At 42.0% G+C, this 13,536-nt stretch overlaps 1 protein-coding gene across 1 annotated transcript; it reads right to left on the bottom strand.

Annotated features, from left to right (window-relative positions):
* Positions 1–211: 211 nt before the first annotated feature.
* On the bottom strand, positions 212–1,153 carry LOC130368148 (olfactory receptor 5V1-like). Its single transcript, XM_056571535.1, has one exon. It carries the CDS (start codon positions 1,151–1,153, stop codon positions 212–214), a length of 942 nt encoding a protein of 313 aa, XP_056427510.1.
* Between the last annotated feature and the right edge of the window lie 12,383 nt (positions 1,154–13,536).

Raw genomic sequence — 13,536 nt, 5'->3', positions numbered from 1 at the left:
CTAATAATTCCCACAATAGGTATACACCTATACCTATTTTTTATACCTATTTTACTGCCATATTTTAGTTCTACAGGTCCTCACCAAATTTTTCTTTTCATTTAGAATACGCAGTGAATCAACCCAATTTCCTTTATTATAACAACAGCTCAGCAAAGGATGAAGACTCAATAGTTGAGTTATTTTTTGAGTTTTATAGACTCGGTATAAGTTATGTAACTGAGAATGTGATTGTCCTGCATCCTTGTGTAAGAGATCTTCTCATGTCACTGCTCCTGAAGCCGTAGATAATGGGGTTCAGCAAAGGAGTAGCCACATTGTAGATCACAGATACCAACTTGTCGTGTTCTGATGAGTAACTGGTCTTTGGTCGCACATAAGTGAAGCATCCAGTGCCATAGAATATGTTGACTATAATAAGATGTGCAGCACATGTAGAAAACATCTTTTTCCTTCCTGCCACAGATGTAACTTGAAATATAGTGGTAATAATATAAACATAGGACACGAGGATAAATACAAAAGGCCCCAATCCAATAAATACTCCACTTACTGCAAAGAGAACAATCTCATTCATATAAGTATCTACACAGGATAGTTTTAGTAGAGGTGGAATATCACAAAAAAAGTGATTAATGACATTATCACAGAAGGGCAGGTGACTGATCAAGACAGTGTGCAGAGCTGAGTGTAACATACTCCATAAAATTGCCCCGAACAGCATTTTGTAGCATTTTCCCCTGCGCATGATAATGTTGTAATGTAATGGACGGCAGATGGCTGCGTATCGGTCATAAGCCATAATTGTTAAAAGAATACACTCAGCCCCCTCCACAAAAATTATAGTATATAGCTGCATGATACAAGCCCCAAAAGATACATTTTGATGATGTGATGCCAGAATGACTAACATTTGTGGCACCGTAACAGATATATAACAGGCATCAATCATAGACAAATACCCTAAGAAAAAGTACATTGGATTCTGAAGGCTAGGGTCCAGCTTTGTCATAATGGTTATTAGTAGGTTTCCACACAGTGTCGTCACATAAATGGTCAAGAATAATGTAAATAATAGTATCCTCTTCTCTGCCATTTCTGGGAACCCCAGAATGTTAAATTCAGTTATTACAGTGCTGTTTAACAATGCCATCGATTTAAATCAGCTGCCTGCAAAGAAAATAATCAGCACAATATCAATAGCTTCTGTGGAAACAGAATATAAACTTCACAACTGTAGTTATATACAGTATATAAATGCCAAAAGAAAACAAAGCTTTACCGAAAAACCCTTTGAACTTTTGTGGTGTTTTTATTGTGATGTCCCAGTACAGGACATGGTCCTGCACTACACTTAGGCCCTGTCAGGTTGAGTCCCTCGGTGACCTGGGGGCTCTCCTGCAGTGTCTCCCCTGCTGTTATTATAGTGTTATTTAATGTAATAGGATTATAGTCAGTATGTCAATGTATAGTGAGTATAAAGGACCTTTGGAGGTCTCCAGTAAATGTCTAAAGGACCTGTGAAATGTCACATGTTATGTTTACAGTATGTTATCACATGTTATGGTTATGTTATCACATGTTACCCAGAGGGCACCAGTTTAACACATGACCTGCAGCTTGATCAATGGGCTTTGGCTCAGCCCCTCTATATAGGGGGGCGGCCATCACAATTCTCTTTTGCTCTTGTACCATCATCACTTTACTGAGACCAGCAAACACCAGAGATCTCAGTGCTAGTGTCCAGTACCTGGAAGGCCTCAAATCTACAGTCACTTCCATTAAGTCAAGTCTATGTCTGCTGTCACTATCTACAGTCTAGTCAAGCCTTAAATGGTACCTCTCATCAAATAAAATTTTGATATATTTTAGATTAATGAATGTTAAATAACTTTCCAATAGCATGTTAAAGAAAAATATGCTTCTTTCTATTGTATTTTTCCCGATCAATCCTGTCAGCAAGCATTTCTGACTCATGCTGGAGTCCTAAACACTCAGAGCTGCCAGCCTGCTTTGTTCACAGCCAAACAGGCTGTGAACAAAGCAGGCTGGCAGCTCTGTGTGTTCTCCTTTGTGAACAAAGCAGACTGGCAGCTCGTAGTGTTTAGGACTCCAGCATGAGTCTGAAATGCCTGCTGCCAGGACTGGTAGGGAGACCCCTAGTGGTCATTTCTTCAAAGTGGAAAATTAAATAGAAAGAAGCATATTTTTTTAATAACATGCAATTGTAAAGTTATTCTGCATACATTAATCTATAATATATCAAAAGTTTTTTTGAGGAGAGGTACCCTTTAAGTCAATTACCTAAAGTCTGTTACAAGTATAATTGGTCTCTGCAAGCTGCGAGGTCATTCTGTGTTCCTGGCCACCTCTCTGGGATTCTGGTCTAGTTGTGAAGATAATAACACCTATCTGACCTCAGTAAAACCTCCGTTAAACCATAACCTGGTTGTGGACTCTCATTTCGGAGATACCGTTTTGGTGGTTCCGGTACCCAAAACCACTCTGGCATCACAAACATTAGGGGTTAATAACACCTTGCCCCTGGGGTTAATACCATCTTGCCCCATCCACCTACACCGCTACACCCTGTGGTCCCACCCTCACTGTGGGTCACCACATTATTAAAACATGACCAATAACATGATAAGGTCTTTTGTTGAATATAGTCTGGAAATATCAAAGGTTGTTAAACTTATAGCCTCAAAACCTGTACTGGATAATTGAGAGATTCTGACATCACATTTCCTTATTATTTCTGCTATATCTAGTGTTATAAAAGCTTGTATTTGATTTAACATGCCAAATGTATAGACTTCTCTGCACACCCATCAGCCATAACAATTAGACATCTGCATAATATTGTGTTGGTTCCCTCCGAGCTGCCAAAACATTTCTCACCAGTTGACGCATAGACTTCATAAGGCTAGGATTCTACGTTTTGTTTTTTTTTGTGTGAAAACGCCAAGAAAATCGCCAATTCTCCCGCATGCGTTTTTTTGGGCCAAAAAAAAACGCTGCGGCCAGATGTTAACTGTAAATCAATGAGAAATCGCAAAATTCTTATTCCACTTGGCGTTTTCTCACTTTGGCGTTTTTTTTATCCTTTTGGCGTTTTTTAAAATGTTTTGCATTTTTTTCAGCTCCTTGGTGTTTTGAAAAAAAACGCTGGATGTCACTCAAACCGACGTTTTTAGTCAAAATCGTGGCGTTTTGCTCCAATAGAAGTCTATGGGAGTGAGAAAACACACAAAAAAAAAAACGATATGTGGGGTTTAACTTTGGTGTTTTTGTGGGCGGTTTTTAATCTTTTTTGGACTTTAGCGATCCAAAAAAGTCATGGAGATATCTGTTTCGAATAAAATTTCGTAGGGTACCATTAAATTTTTTTTTAAAAAGATACAGTAGTGAAGGAAAAAATTGTATCTAAGGAAATTTATATTTTTTATAAAAAACATTTTATTACTTTTTAAACAGGGATCAATTTATGTGTGCCAGGAAATAAAAATGTAGCCGACAATTATAAAAATGTATTGTGTGTGTGTTTTTCACCTTTTTTCTTAATTTTTTAAGTTTTTTTTAGTTAGTACTACTACTCCCAGCATGGAACACACTGTTCCATGATGGGAGTAATAGTGCCTGCACTAACAGACAGATTGCCCACTGCGATCTTTCTGTATAATGTATAGATGCAGCGGCCGCTTTTCTATGGTCCCCTGCCCTGACCTATATATATATACCTATTCATATTTCCCGCAGAGCTGTGATTGGCCAGATGGCTCCAGCCAATCACAGCTCTCTGTGAGAAATAGGAATATGTGTATATATACGGCAGTGCAGGGGACCATAGAAGAGCGGCCGCTGCATCTATACATTATACAGGTGGATCACAGCAGGTGTCAGGAGTGATACCCGCTGTGATATTTCCATAACTGCAGGTACTACAGCTCCCAACATGGATCACACTCTGCCTCATGCTGGGAGCTGTAGTACCTGCATTAATAGACAGATCGCAGCAGGTGTCAGAAGTTACACTCACTGCGATCTGTCTATTAATGCAGGTACTACAGCTCCCAGCATGGAGCAGAGTGTACTCCATGTTGGGAGTAGTAGTGCCTACTTAAGGACACATCACAGCGGGTATCACTACTGACACCCGCTGTGATCATCCTGTCTATAGCAGAGATGGAACAGCTGTATACATTGCTCGCATCCCTGCTCTGCACTGTACTCCGGGCCGGCCACTCATTCATTCATATTTCTCTCAGAGCTGTGAGTGGCTTCAAGCATCCGGCCAATCACAGCTCTGGGCGGAAAATATGAACGAATTATGTTCTGTTCACATCACTGGCCAGAGTACAGAGCAGAGATGTGAGCGCTGTATACAGCGGCATCTCTGCTATATAATGGACGATCGCATCGGGTGTCAGGACTGAGACCCGGGGCGATCTGTCTATTATTACAGGTACTACTATTCCCAGCATGGAACAGTGTTTAGTACTACCTAAAAAATTTTAAAAATAGAGAAAAAAAGTGAAACACACACACTTTATTAAAAAATAATAAAAAGTTAGTTATAAAATATATACATTTCGTTTAATAAAATGTTTTCCATCACTGCAGCATTTTTTTTTGGTACCCAAAAAAAAAAAACGACAAAAGGTCACAAAAATGCAATTTCCACACAAATGAAAAAACGCCTGAAAAAACGGCAGACGCAGGACATTGCACTGGCGTTTTTTCAGGTGTTTTTTTAATCCCTAAAAACGCAGCACAAAAGAACAAGTGAAATCCTAGCCTAAGACTTCTGAAGGTGTCATCAAGATGTTAAGTCCTGTAAGTTGTGAGTTGTGGCCTCTATGGACTAGATTTGTGTGGTTTCCTCGTGCAGAACAATCATGTCAACCTGACCTGTCAGGTGGATGTTACCCATGGTGTCTGCTCAGGCCCTCAGCTCCAGGTTAGTGGAATTTGTGATTTATGCAATTGTAGGCTGCTATCATGCAAAGTGTTAAATATATCTTTGTAGAAGTATGCATGGAAGACCACATGTGCAGTTTTGCCAAGCAGGGCCCCCTGCCCTTCTCCACCCATGTCTGACCAGATGGGGAGGAATGTTGGAATAGGAGAGTTAGTTATGTGGGAGACAAGGTGGGTGCAAAACTTCTGCGGTGTGACCTGTCCCTCACAACATGGGGACAGACCCAAAGACTCAGTTGCAAAAATTCCTATTTCTGTACTGTAGCAAATCTGTACTTTTATTCAAACAAAAAGGTCATGGATAATTTCTTCACTGCATATTTACTTCATGTTGTACCTGATCCTCAGGCACGTCATAGCATAAAAGCATTGTAATAAATGCATTGTATCAACCGAGGGAATTGTCTGCCAGCATTGAAGATTTGACATATTTCTTCCCCTCCCCTCACATATCTATGTGTTACTCAGATATGTGGTTTGGACTTTTTTTTTCTTTTTTCTGTGAATTGTATTGTATTGCAGTTGTATTGCAGATGAGAAAGGAACTGCAGAAGTGTACTGTATAAAACAACTATACTATAAACATCTGCTCTCTTCTAAACTGGACAGGAATGCCAAGATTTTTTTTACTTGATATCTAAGCTAATATATTCTTGTGCTAACACATTTTGTTGCTCCTGCACATTATTAAAAACATACAAAATTACAGATTTTATATGAGGACACCCTGACAGTCGCTTAAAGTATAACTCAGGGATATTGCAACTTATCCCCTATCCTAAGGATAGGGGATAAGTGTTAGATTGCCGGGGGTCTGACCACTGTGGCCCCCTGCGATCTCCCGCATGTAACCCCGGCTCCCTGCATGAAACAAGCGTTTTCGACCACAGCACGATGCTGCAGCCGACACGCCCACTCTATGCAGTTCTATGGCCTCGTGTATTACCCAAGCCGGAGATTGGCAAAAGCAGCGCTCCGGCTCTCCCATAGAACTGCATGGAGGGGGCATGTCGCCTGCAGCTTTGTGCAATGGTCGACACACCCCATTCATTCTGAGAACCGGGGCACCGTTTCGGAGATTGCATGGGACCCCTGCTATCAAACATTTATCCCCTATCCTTAGGATAGGGGATAAGTTGCAATATCCCAGAGTTATCCTTTAATAGCAGATATTTGGAGAAAGAGGAATCATGCTCAATCCTTGATGATTAAGTGGGCACTGTCAGATACATAAACTTTTTATATGTTGTACATCTTGGCAAAACATTAACCTTTCTAGTATACTTCATAGGAACATTTTATTCCCTTTTTATAGAAATCATGGTTTATAAAATCATGGTTTTGTCCAGGCTAAAGCACAGGCATGGACAAAGTCCAGTAAGTGAGGGTGTGCTAGCACTTCTCTGTACTCTCTCCTGTCTAATAGCGCTCCTCTCTTCTATCTCCTGTCTCATAGGACTCCTCTGAGCTCTCTCCTGTCTGATAGTACTCCTCTGTGCTCTCTCCTGTCTGATAGGACTTCTCTGTGCTCTCTCCTGTCTGATAGGACTCCACTGTGCTCTCTCCTGTCTGATAGTACTCCTCGGTGCTCTCTCCTGTCTGATAGTACTCCTCTGTGCTCTCTCCTGTCTGATAGTACTTCTCTGTGCCCTCTCCTATCTGATAGTACTCCTCTATGCCCTCTCCTGTCTGATAGCACTCCTCTGTGTCTGATAGGACAGGAGAGAGCACAGAGGAGTACTATCAGACAGGAGAGAGCACAGAGGTGTGCTATCAGACAGGAGACAGCACAGAGGAGTACTATTAGGCCGGAGAGAGCACAGAGGAGTACTATTAGGCCGGAGAGAGCACAGAGGAGTGCTATCAGACAGGAGAGAGCATAGAGGTGTTCTGTCAGACAGGAGATAGCACAGAGGAGTACTATCAAAAAGGAGAGAGCACAGAGGAGTACAATTAGGCCGGAGAGAGCACAGAGGAGTCCTATCAGACAGGAGAGAGCACAGAGGAGTCCTATCAGGCAGGAGAGAGCACAGAGGAGTCCTATCAGACAGGAGAGAGTACAGAGGAGTACTATCAGACAGGAGAAAGCACAGAGGAGTACTATCAGACAGAAGAGAGCACAGAGGAGTCCTATCAGACAGGAGAGAGCACAGGGGAGTACTATAAGACAGGAGATAACACAGAGGAGTCCTATCAGAAAGGAGAGAGCACAGAGGAGTCCTATCAGACAGGAGAGAGCACAGAGGAGTACTATCAGACAGGAGAGAGCACAGAGGAGTACTATCAGACAGGAGAGAGCACAGAGGAGTACTATCAGACAGGGGAGAGCATAGAGGAGTACTATCAGACAGGAGAGAGCACAGAGGAGTCCTATCAGACAGGAGAGAGCACAGAGGAGTACTATCAGACAGGAGAGAGCACAGGGGAGTATTACCAGACAGGGGAGACCACTGAGGAGGACTATCAGACAGGAGAGAGTACAGAGGAGTGCTAGTCCACCCTAACTTACTGGACTTCATCCATGCCTGTGGTTTAGCCTGGACAAAGCCATCATTTTATAAGCCATGATTTCTATAAAAAGGAAATAACATTTTCTTATGAAGAATATAATAAGTGTTAGAATTTCACCAAGATGTACATCATATAAAAAGATTTTAAATCTAAAAGTGCCCATTTAAGTTAAGTCACTGGCAACAATGTATTCTCTTCATTTATTAGTGTTCAGACATTTATATTTTTACAGTTTTAGGCTGGGTTCACATTGCTGTCAGGTTCCATCATCTGGAGGTCCGTTGGAAAGTCCATTGTAACGACGGTAGTTTAGCGGAGAAAGAAATAGCGCATGTACTGTTTTTTCTCTGCTAAACTCTGGTAAACTACCAGATCCCTGACAGACCCCATTCAAGTCAATTGGATCTCTCGGGACCCAGGAGAGAGCACAGATGAGTCCTATCAGACAGGAGAGAGCACAGAGGAGTCCTATCAGACAGGAGAGAGCACAGAGGAGTACTATCAGATAGGAGAGAGCACAGAGGAATAATATCAGACAGGGGAGAGCACAGAGGAGTACTATCAGACAGGAGAGAGCACAGAGGAGTACTATCAGACAGGAGAGAGCACATAGGACTACTATCAGACAGGGGAGAGGACAGAGGAGTACTGTCAGACAAAAGAGAGCACAGAGGAGTCCTATCAGACAAGAGAGAGCACCGAGGAGTACTATCAGACAAGAGAGAGCACAGAGGAGTACTATCAGACAGGAGAGAGCACAGAGGAGTCCCATCAGATAGGAGAGAGCACAGAGGAGTCCTATCAGACAGGAGAGAGCACAGGGGAGTACTATCAGACAGGAGAGAGCAAAGAGGAGTACTATCACACAGGAGAGAGCACATAGGAGTCCTATCAGACAGGAGAGAGCACAGAGGAGTACTATCAGACAGGGGAGAGCACAGAGGAGTACTGTCAGAGAAGAGAGAGCACAGAGAAGTCCTATCAGACAGGAGAGAGCAGAGAGGAGTACTATCAGACAAGAGAGAGCACAGAGGAGTACTATCAGACAGGAGAAAGCACAGAGGAGTCCCATCAGATAGAAGAGAGCCAGAGGAGTCCTATCAGACAGGAGAGAGCAAAGGGGAGTACTATTAGACAGGAGAGAGCACAGAGGAGTACTATCACACAGGAGAGAGCACATAGGAGTACTATCAGACAGGGGAGAGCACAGAGGAATACTATCAGACAGGAGAGTGCACTGAGGAGTACTATCAGACAGGAGAGAGTACAGAGGAGTCCTATCAGACAGGGGAGAGCACAGAGGAGTACTATCAGACAGTAGACAGCACAGAGGAGTACTATCAGACAGTCAGAGAGTACAGAGGAGTACTATCAAGCAGGAGAGAGCACAGAGGAGTACTATCAGACAGGAGAGAGCAAAGAGGAGTCCTATCAGACTGGAGAGAGCACAGATGAGTACTATCAGACAGGAGAGAGCACAGAGGAGTCCTATCAGACAGGAGAGAGCAAAGAGGAGTCCTATCAGACTGGAGAGGGCACAGAGGAGTACTATCAGACAGGAGAGAGCACAGAGGGGTGCTATCAGACAGGAGAGAACACAAAGGAGTGCTAGCTCACCCTCACTTACTGTACTTTGTCCATGCCTGTGGTTTCGCCTGGACAATGCCATGGTTTTATAAGCCATGATTTCTATAAAAAGGAAATAACATTTTCTTATGAAGAATGTTAGAAATGTTAGAATTTTACCAAGATGTATATCATATAAAAAGGTTTTTGAATAAGTGCCCATTGAAGTTAAGTCACTGGCAACATTGTATTCTCTTAATTTATTAGTGTTTAGAAATTCATATTTTTAGAGTGTTAGGCTGGGTTCACATTGCTGTCAGGTTCCATTATCTGGAGCTCCATTGGAAAGTCCATTGTAACAACGGTAGTTTAACGGAGAAAGAAATAGCGCGTGCACTTTTTTTCTCTGCTAAACTCTGGTAAACTACCCGATCCCTGACAGACCGCATTCAACCCAGTTGTGCTCTGACCCGTTTTGGGGCCATTAGGCGCAAAAAAAAGAGCCGAACTGATCCAGAATGGGACGAAGCACAATGGCAATATGAACCTAGCCTTAAAGGAGTAGTCCAGTGGTGATTCAGTGGTGAGCAACTTATCCCCTATCCTAAGGATAGGGGATAAGTTGCAGATCGCGGGGGGTCCGACCACTGGGGCCCCCTGCGATCTCCTGTACGGAGCCCCGACAGCCCGCGGGAAGGGGGCGTGTCGACCTCCGCACGAGGCGGCGGCCGACACGCCCCCTCAATACAACTCTATGGCAGAGCCGAAGCGCTGCCTTCGGCAATCTCCGGTTCTGCCATTGAGATGTATTGAGGGGGCGTGTCGGCCGCCGCCTCGTGCGGGGGTCGACACCCGCTATCTCGGCGGAGAGCCGGGGCCCCGTACAGAGAGATCGCAGGGGGCCCCAGCGGTCGGACCCCCCGCGATCTCAAACTTATCCCCTATCCTTAGGATAGGGGATATGTTTTTCACCACTGGACTACCCCTTTAATCTCTAAAAATGTTAGAATAATAGTGCACTTTTCATGTGAAATGTTGTTGACCTATTACCATTCACATGAAAACAATTACGCAGAATAAATGTATTTCCCGAAGTGAACCAAATTGTTTGAAATGTTTTGCCTTATCATTGTGGAATAATTATGTGTATCTGCATCTGTTGTAATGAACGGAAGTGATTGTGTAAAATGGCATAATAACTAATGCTAATAAGCAATATACCCAATATATAAATATAATCATATGAAATGTATCATAAGTCCCTTAATATCGGATGAAATCTAACCATGCTCTGCACCTTCAACTCACATTTATCAGCAAAAGAGACCTTGAATTACCTAAAAGATGTTTGCCATTGTAAATAGCAGAATGCATATTTGTGTTTTCTAAAGAATACTGAGAAAATATAGATCAAAATAAAATAATATGTAAAATATTCAGAGAATTCCCGTAACTGAATTACTTCAGTTTTGTTCACTTACTTCTTACCTATGGTGCAAAGGGCTGTGTGGAGCAGCTGCTGAATCAATATTTACTAAAATGTACAAAAGTTGCATGATACATATATGATACATTAATGCAGTCTCCTGTAACATATTTATATGCAAACTATGTTTCTATAACACAGTTTCACCCCTTTATGTGATTTTCCTATTACCTCCTGGGAGTTTCCTACACATGGGACTAATTAAAAAGAGTCTTTGTAATTATTTTGTTTTTTAAACATTTATTTTTGCCTTTAATGTGTAAGATTGAAAACCCCTCTTAAAGATGTTATCCAGGAATAAAAAAGAGCTCTGAGTCTGTCCCCAGGTTGGGTGTGGACATTGAAGTGAATGGAGCCAAGTTGTAATACCACATCCAACCTGGAGACAGACTGGGAATGGCTTTTGAAAGAAATTAGCTCTGTTTTTCTATTCCTGGATAACCCTTTTAAATATTTTATGGTTAATATTTGTAAAAGAAAATGCCTGTTGTCTTAGTAGATGGAGCTAATCCATGTAAGCAGTCATTTGTTACAACTGACATCTATAATTCTATAGTTTTCAAGGAAGGATTGACCATGTAAAGTACTACAGAAGCTCCCAATTGGTTCAGGCTTTTTATCACAATAACGTGCCCCCCCCCCCCCCCCAGAGGAAGACAACCCACTTTGAGCCTATATTTCGCCTGAAGGGTCTATTTCTTATGGCTTAATTTAACGTTAAGTAGTTTTCAGACCTTTTAATTTTTTACACTTTTTTTTTATGTGTCGTCCTTGTGCTTAAATAAGAAATAAAAAACATTATGTCCTATAATGACAAGTGAGTACCCTATAATGATAAGAGAAAGCAGAATGTTAGAAAATTTTGCAAATCTGATAAAAAGGGTAAGTATTCAGACCCTTTGCTATGACACTTGAATTTTGGTCTGAGGGCCTTCTATTTCTGATTATCTTATAGATGTTTCTACACCTTGATTGGTGTCACCTGTGGTAAATTCAGATGATTGGACATGATTTGGAAAGACACAGCCCTGTCTATATAAGGTCTCACAGATGATGCAAGTCATAGCAAAGAACAGGCCATGAGGTGGCAATAGCTGCCTGTATAGCTCAGGGGGAAGGATTATGTAGATGCACTGTTCTGGAAAAAGGTGCAAAGATATCTGCTGCCCTTAAAGTTACCAGGAACTACCAGGACTTCTTTTAGAACTTGTTGGAATAAGAAAAAGAAGGACCGACAAACAGCGTCTCGTGTATTACCCTAAGTATGTGGACGGAAGGTAGAGTGGGGGAAACCCACAGGGCTTATAGATGGCCGCTCACCTCAGTATAGAAAAAAACATGCATATTACCCCAGAAATAATAGGGTACCACATTGTAGGAGTCGCTGCTCAGCCAGTGGGTCGCAGGAACAGACTGCCAGTTGTCCTGAATATGATATATGTATGATGCAAAGATTTATATAGCGCCAACAGATTATAAGGAAAACGTCCTCATCAGGACCATTTATTAATAGTGTACAAGTATAAATAATAAAATACAGGGATGACGCGTTTCAAGAGTCTGCAGCGCTGATTCCTCAAGGGTCTTTTTTTCTCTGGTTCTCTGGTTGCATCCTTTTAGAACTGGCTGTCCTAACAAACTAAATAATTGGGGGACAAGAGCCTTTGTAAGAGCGATGACCAAGAACCCACAGATCACTCAGGCTGAGCTTCAAAGATCCTTAGTGCGGATGGAAGAAACTTCCAGAAAGTTAACCATTACTGCAGTACTCAACTATTCTGGGCTTTATGGCAGAGTAGCCAGAAAGAGAAAGAAGCCTCTCCTCAGTAAAAGACACATGAAAGTTTGCCTGGAGTTTGCAAAAAGCACCTAAAGGACTATCAGAGTTTTAAAAAGAAGATTATCTGGTCTGATGAAACCAGAATTGAACTCTCGGGCTAATTTCTTTCAAAAACCACTCCCGGTTGGGTGTGGTATTATAACTTGGCTCTTTTCACTTCAATGGAACTAAATTTCAGAACCACACCCAACCTGGAGACAGATAGGGAGCTGTTTTTGAAAGAAATTAGCTCTGTTTTTCTATTCCTGGATAACCCCTGTAAGTGGCCCAGCCAGAGACTCGAACTCAATCGTACATCTCTAGAGAGACCTGAAAATGGTTTCCACCAATGGTCCCCATCCAACCTGTCAGAACTTAATTGGATCTACAGAAAAGAATGGTAGAAAATACCCAAATCCAGGTGTGCAAACCTTGTGGTATCATTCCCAAGTTGACTGGAGGCTGTAATAGCTGCCAATGGTACAAAGTACTGAGTAAAGGGTCTTGATGTTTATGTCCATTCAAAATGTAAGTTTTTTACTTTTAAAAAGTTAGCAGAAATTTCTAAAATTCTGTTATCACATTCTCATTATGCATTATTGAGAGCAGATTGATAGGAAAAATGTAAATTTTGTTGATTTTAGCACAAGGCCATGAAAAAAGTGAAAGGGTTTGAATGCTTGCTCAATGCCCTGTAAGTCCTCCATATATATTGATTATTGTGTTTAAAATGCAATGAAAAGTGGACAAGTTCTATATATAATAGACCCTCTGAATAAGTTCTTTTGGTAAGGGTTTTTTAAAATGGACAATGTATATTAAAAGCCCTGTTGGGGGCAAGCTATATAGCGCCATATATCTAGCCCCCAGCGCATTTATAAAGATATAACCCCCGCCAGTGCAAAACTATATACCCCTGCAGTATATATATGTGACCCCCTGCCAGCGCATTTATAATGTAACCCCTGCAGGCGCATTTATATCAATATATACCCTCGCCAGCGCATTTATGTGACCCCCTCCCACCGGCGCATTTATGTGACCCCCCGCTGGTGCATTTGTCATTAATGCAGTGCTATCTGTGAAAACCATTTTACGCGCAGAGCATCGCACCAGCCGTCGCCCGCGCGATGCTGCTGATAGAATACTATTCATACATAGCGCTGCAGGGGCA

This window comes from Hyla sarda, chromosome 1 (genome assembly GCF_029499605.1).
Source record: "Hyla sarda isolate aHylSar1 chromosome 1, aHylSar1.hap1, whole genome shotgun sequence".
Lineage (NCBI taxonomy): Eukaryota > Metazoa > Chordata > Amphibia > Anura > Hylidae > Hyla > Hyla sarda.
The sequence above is the reverse complement of the archived record's forward strand: the minus strand, read 5'-3'. Positions and strand labels throughout refer to the sequence as shown.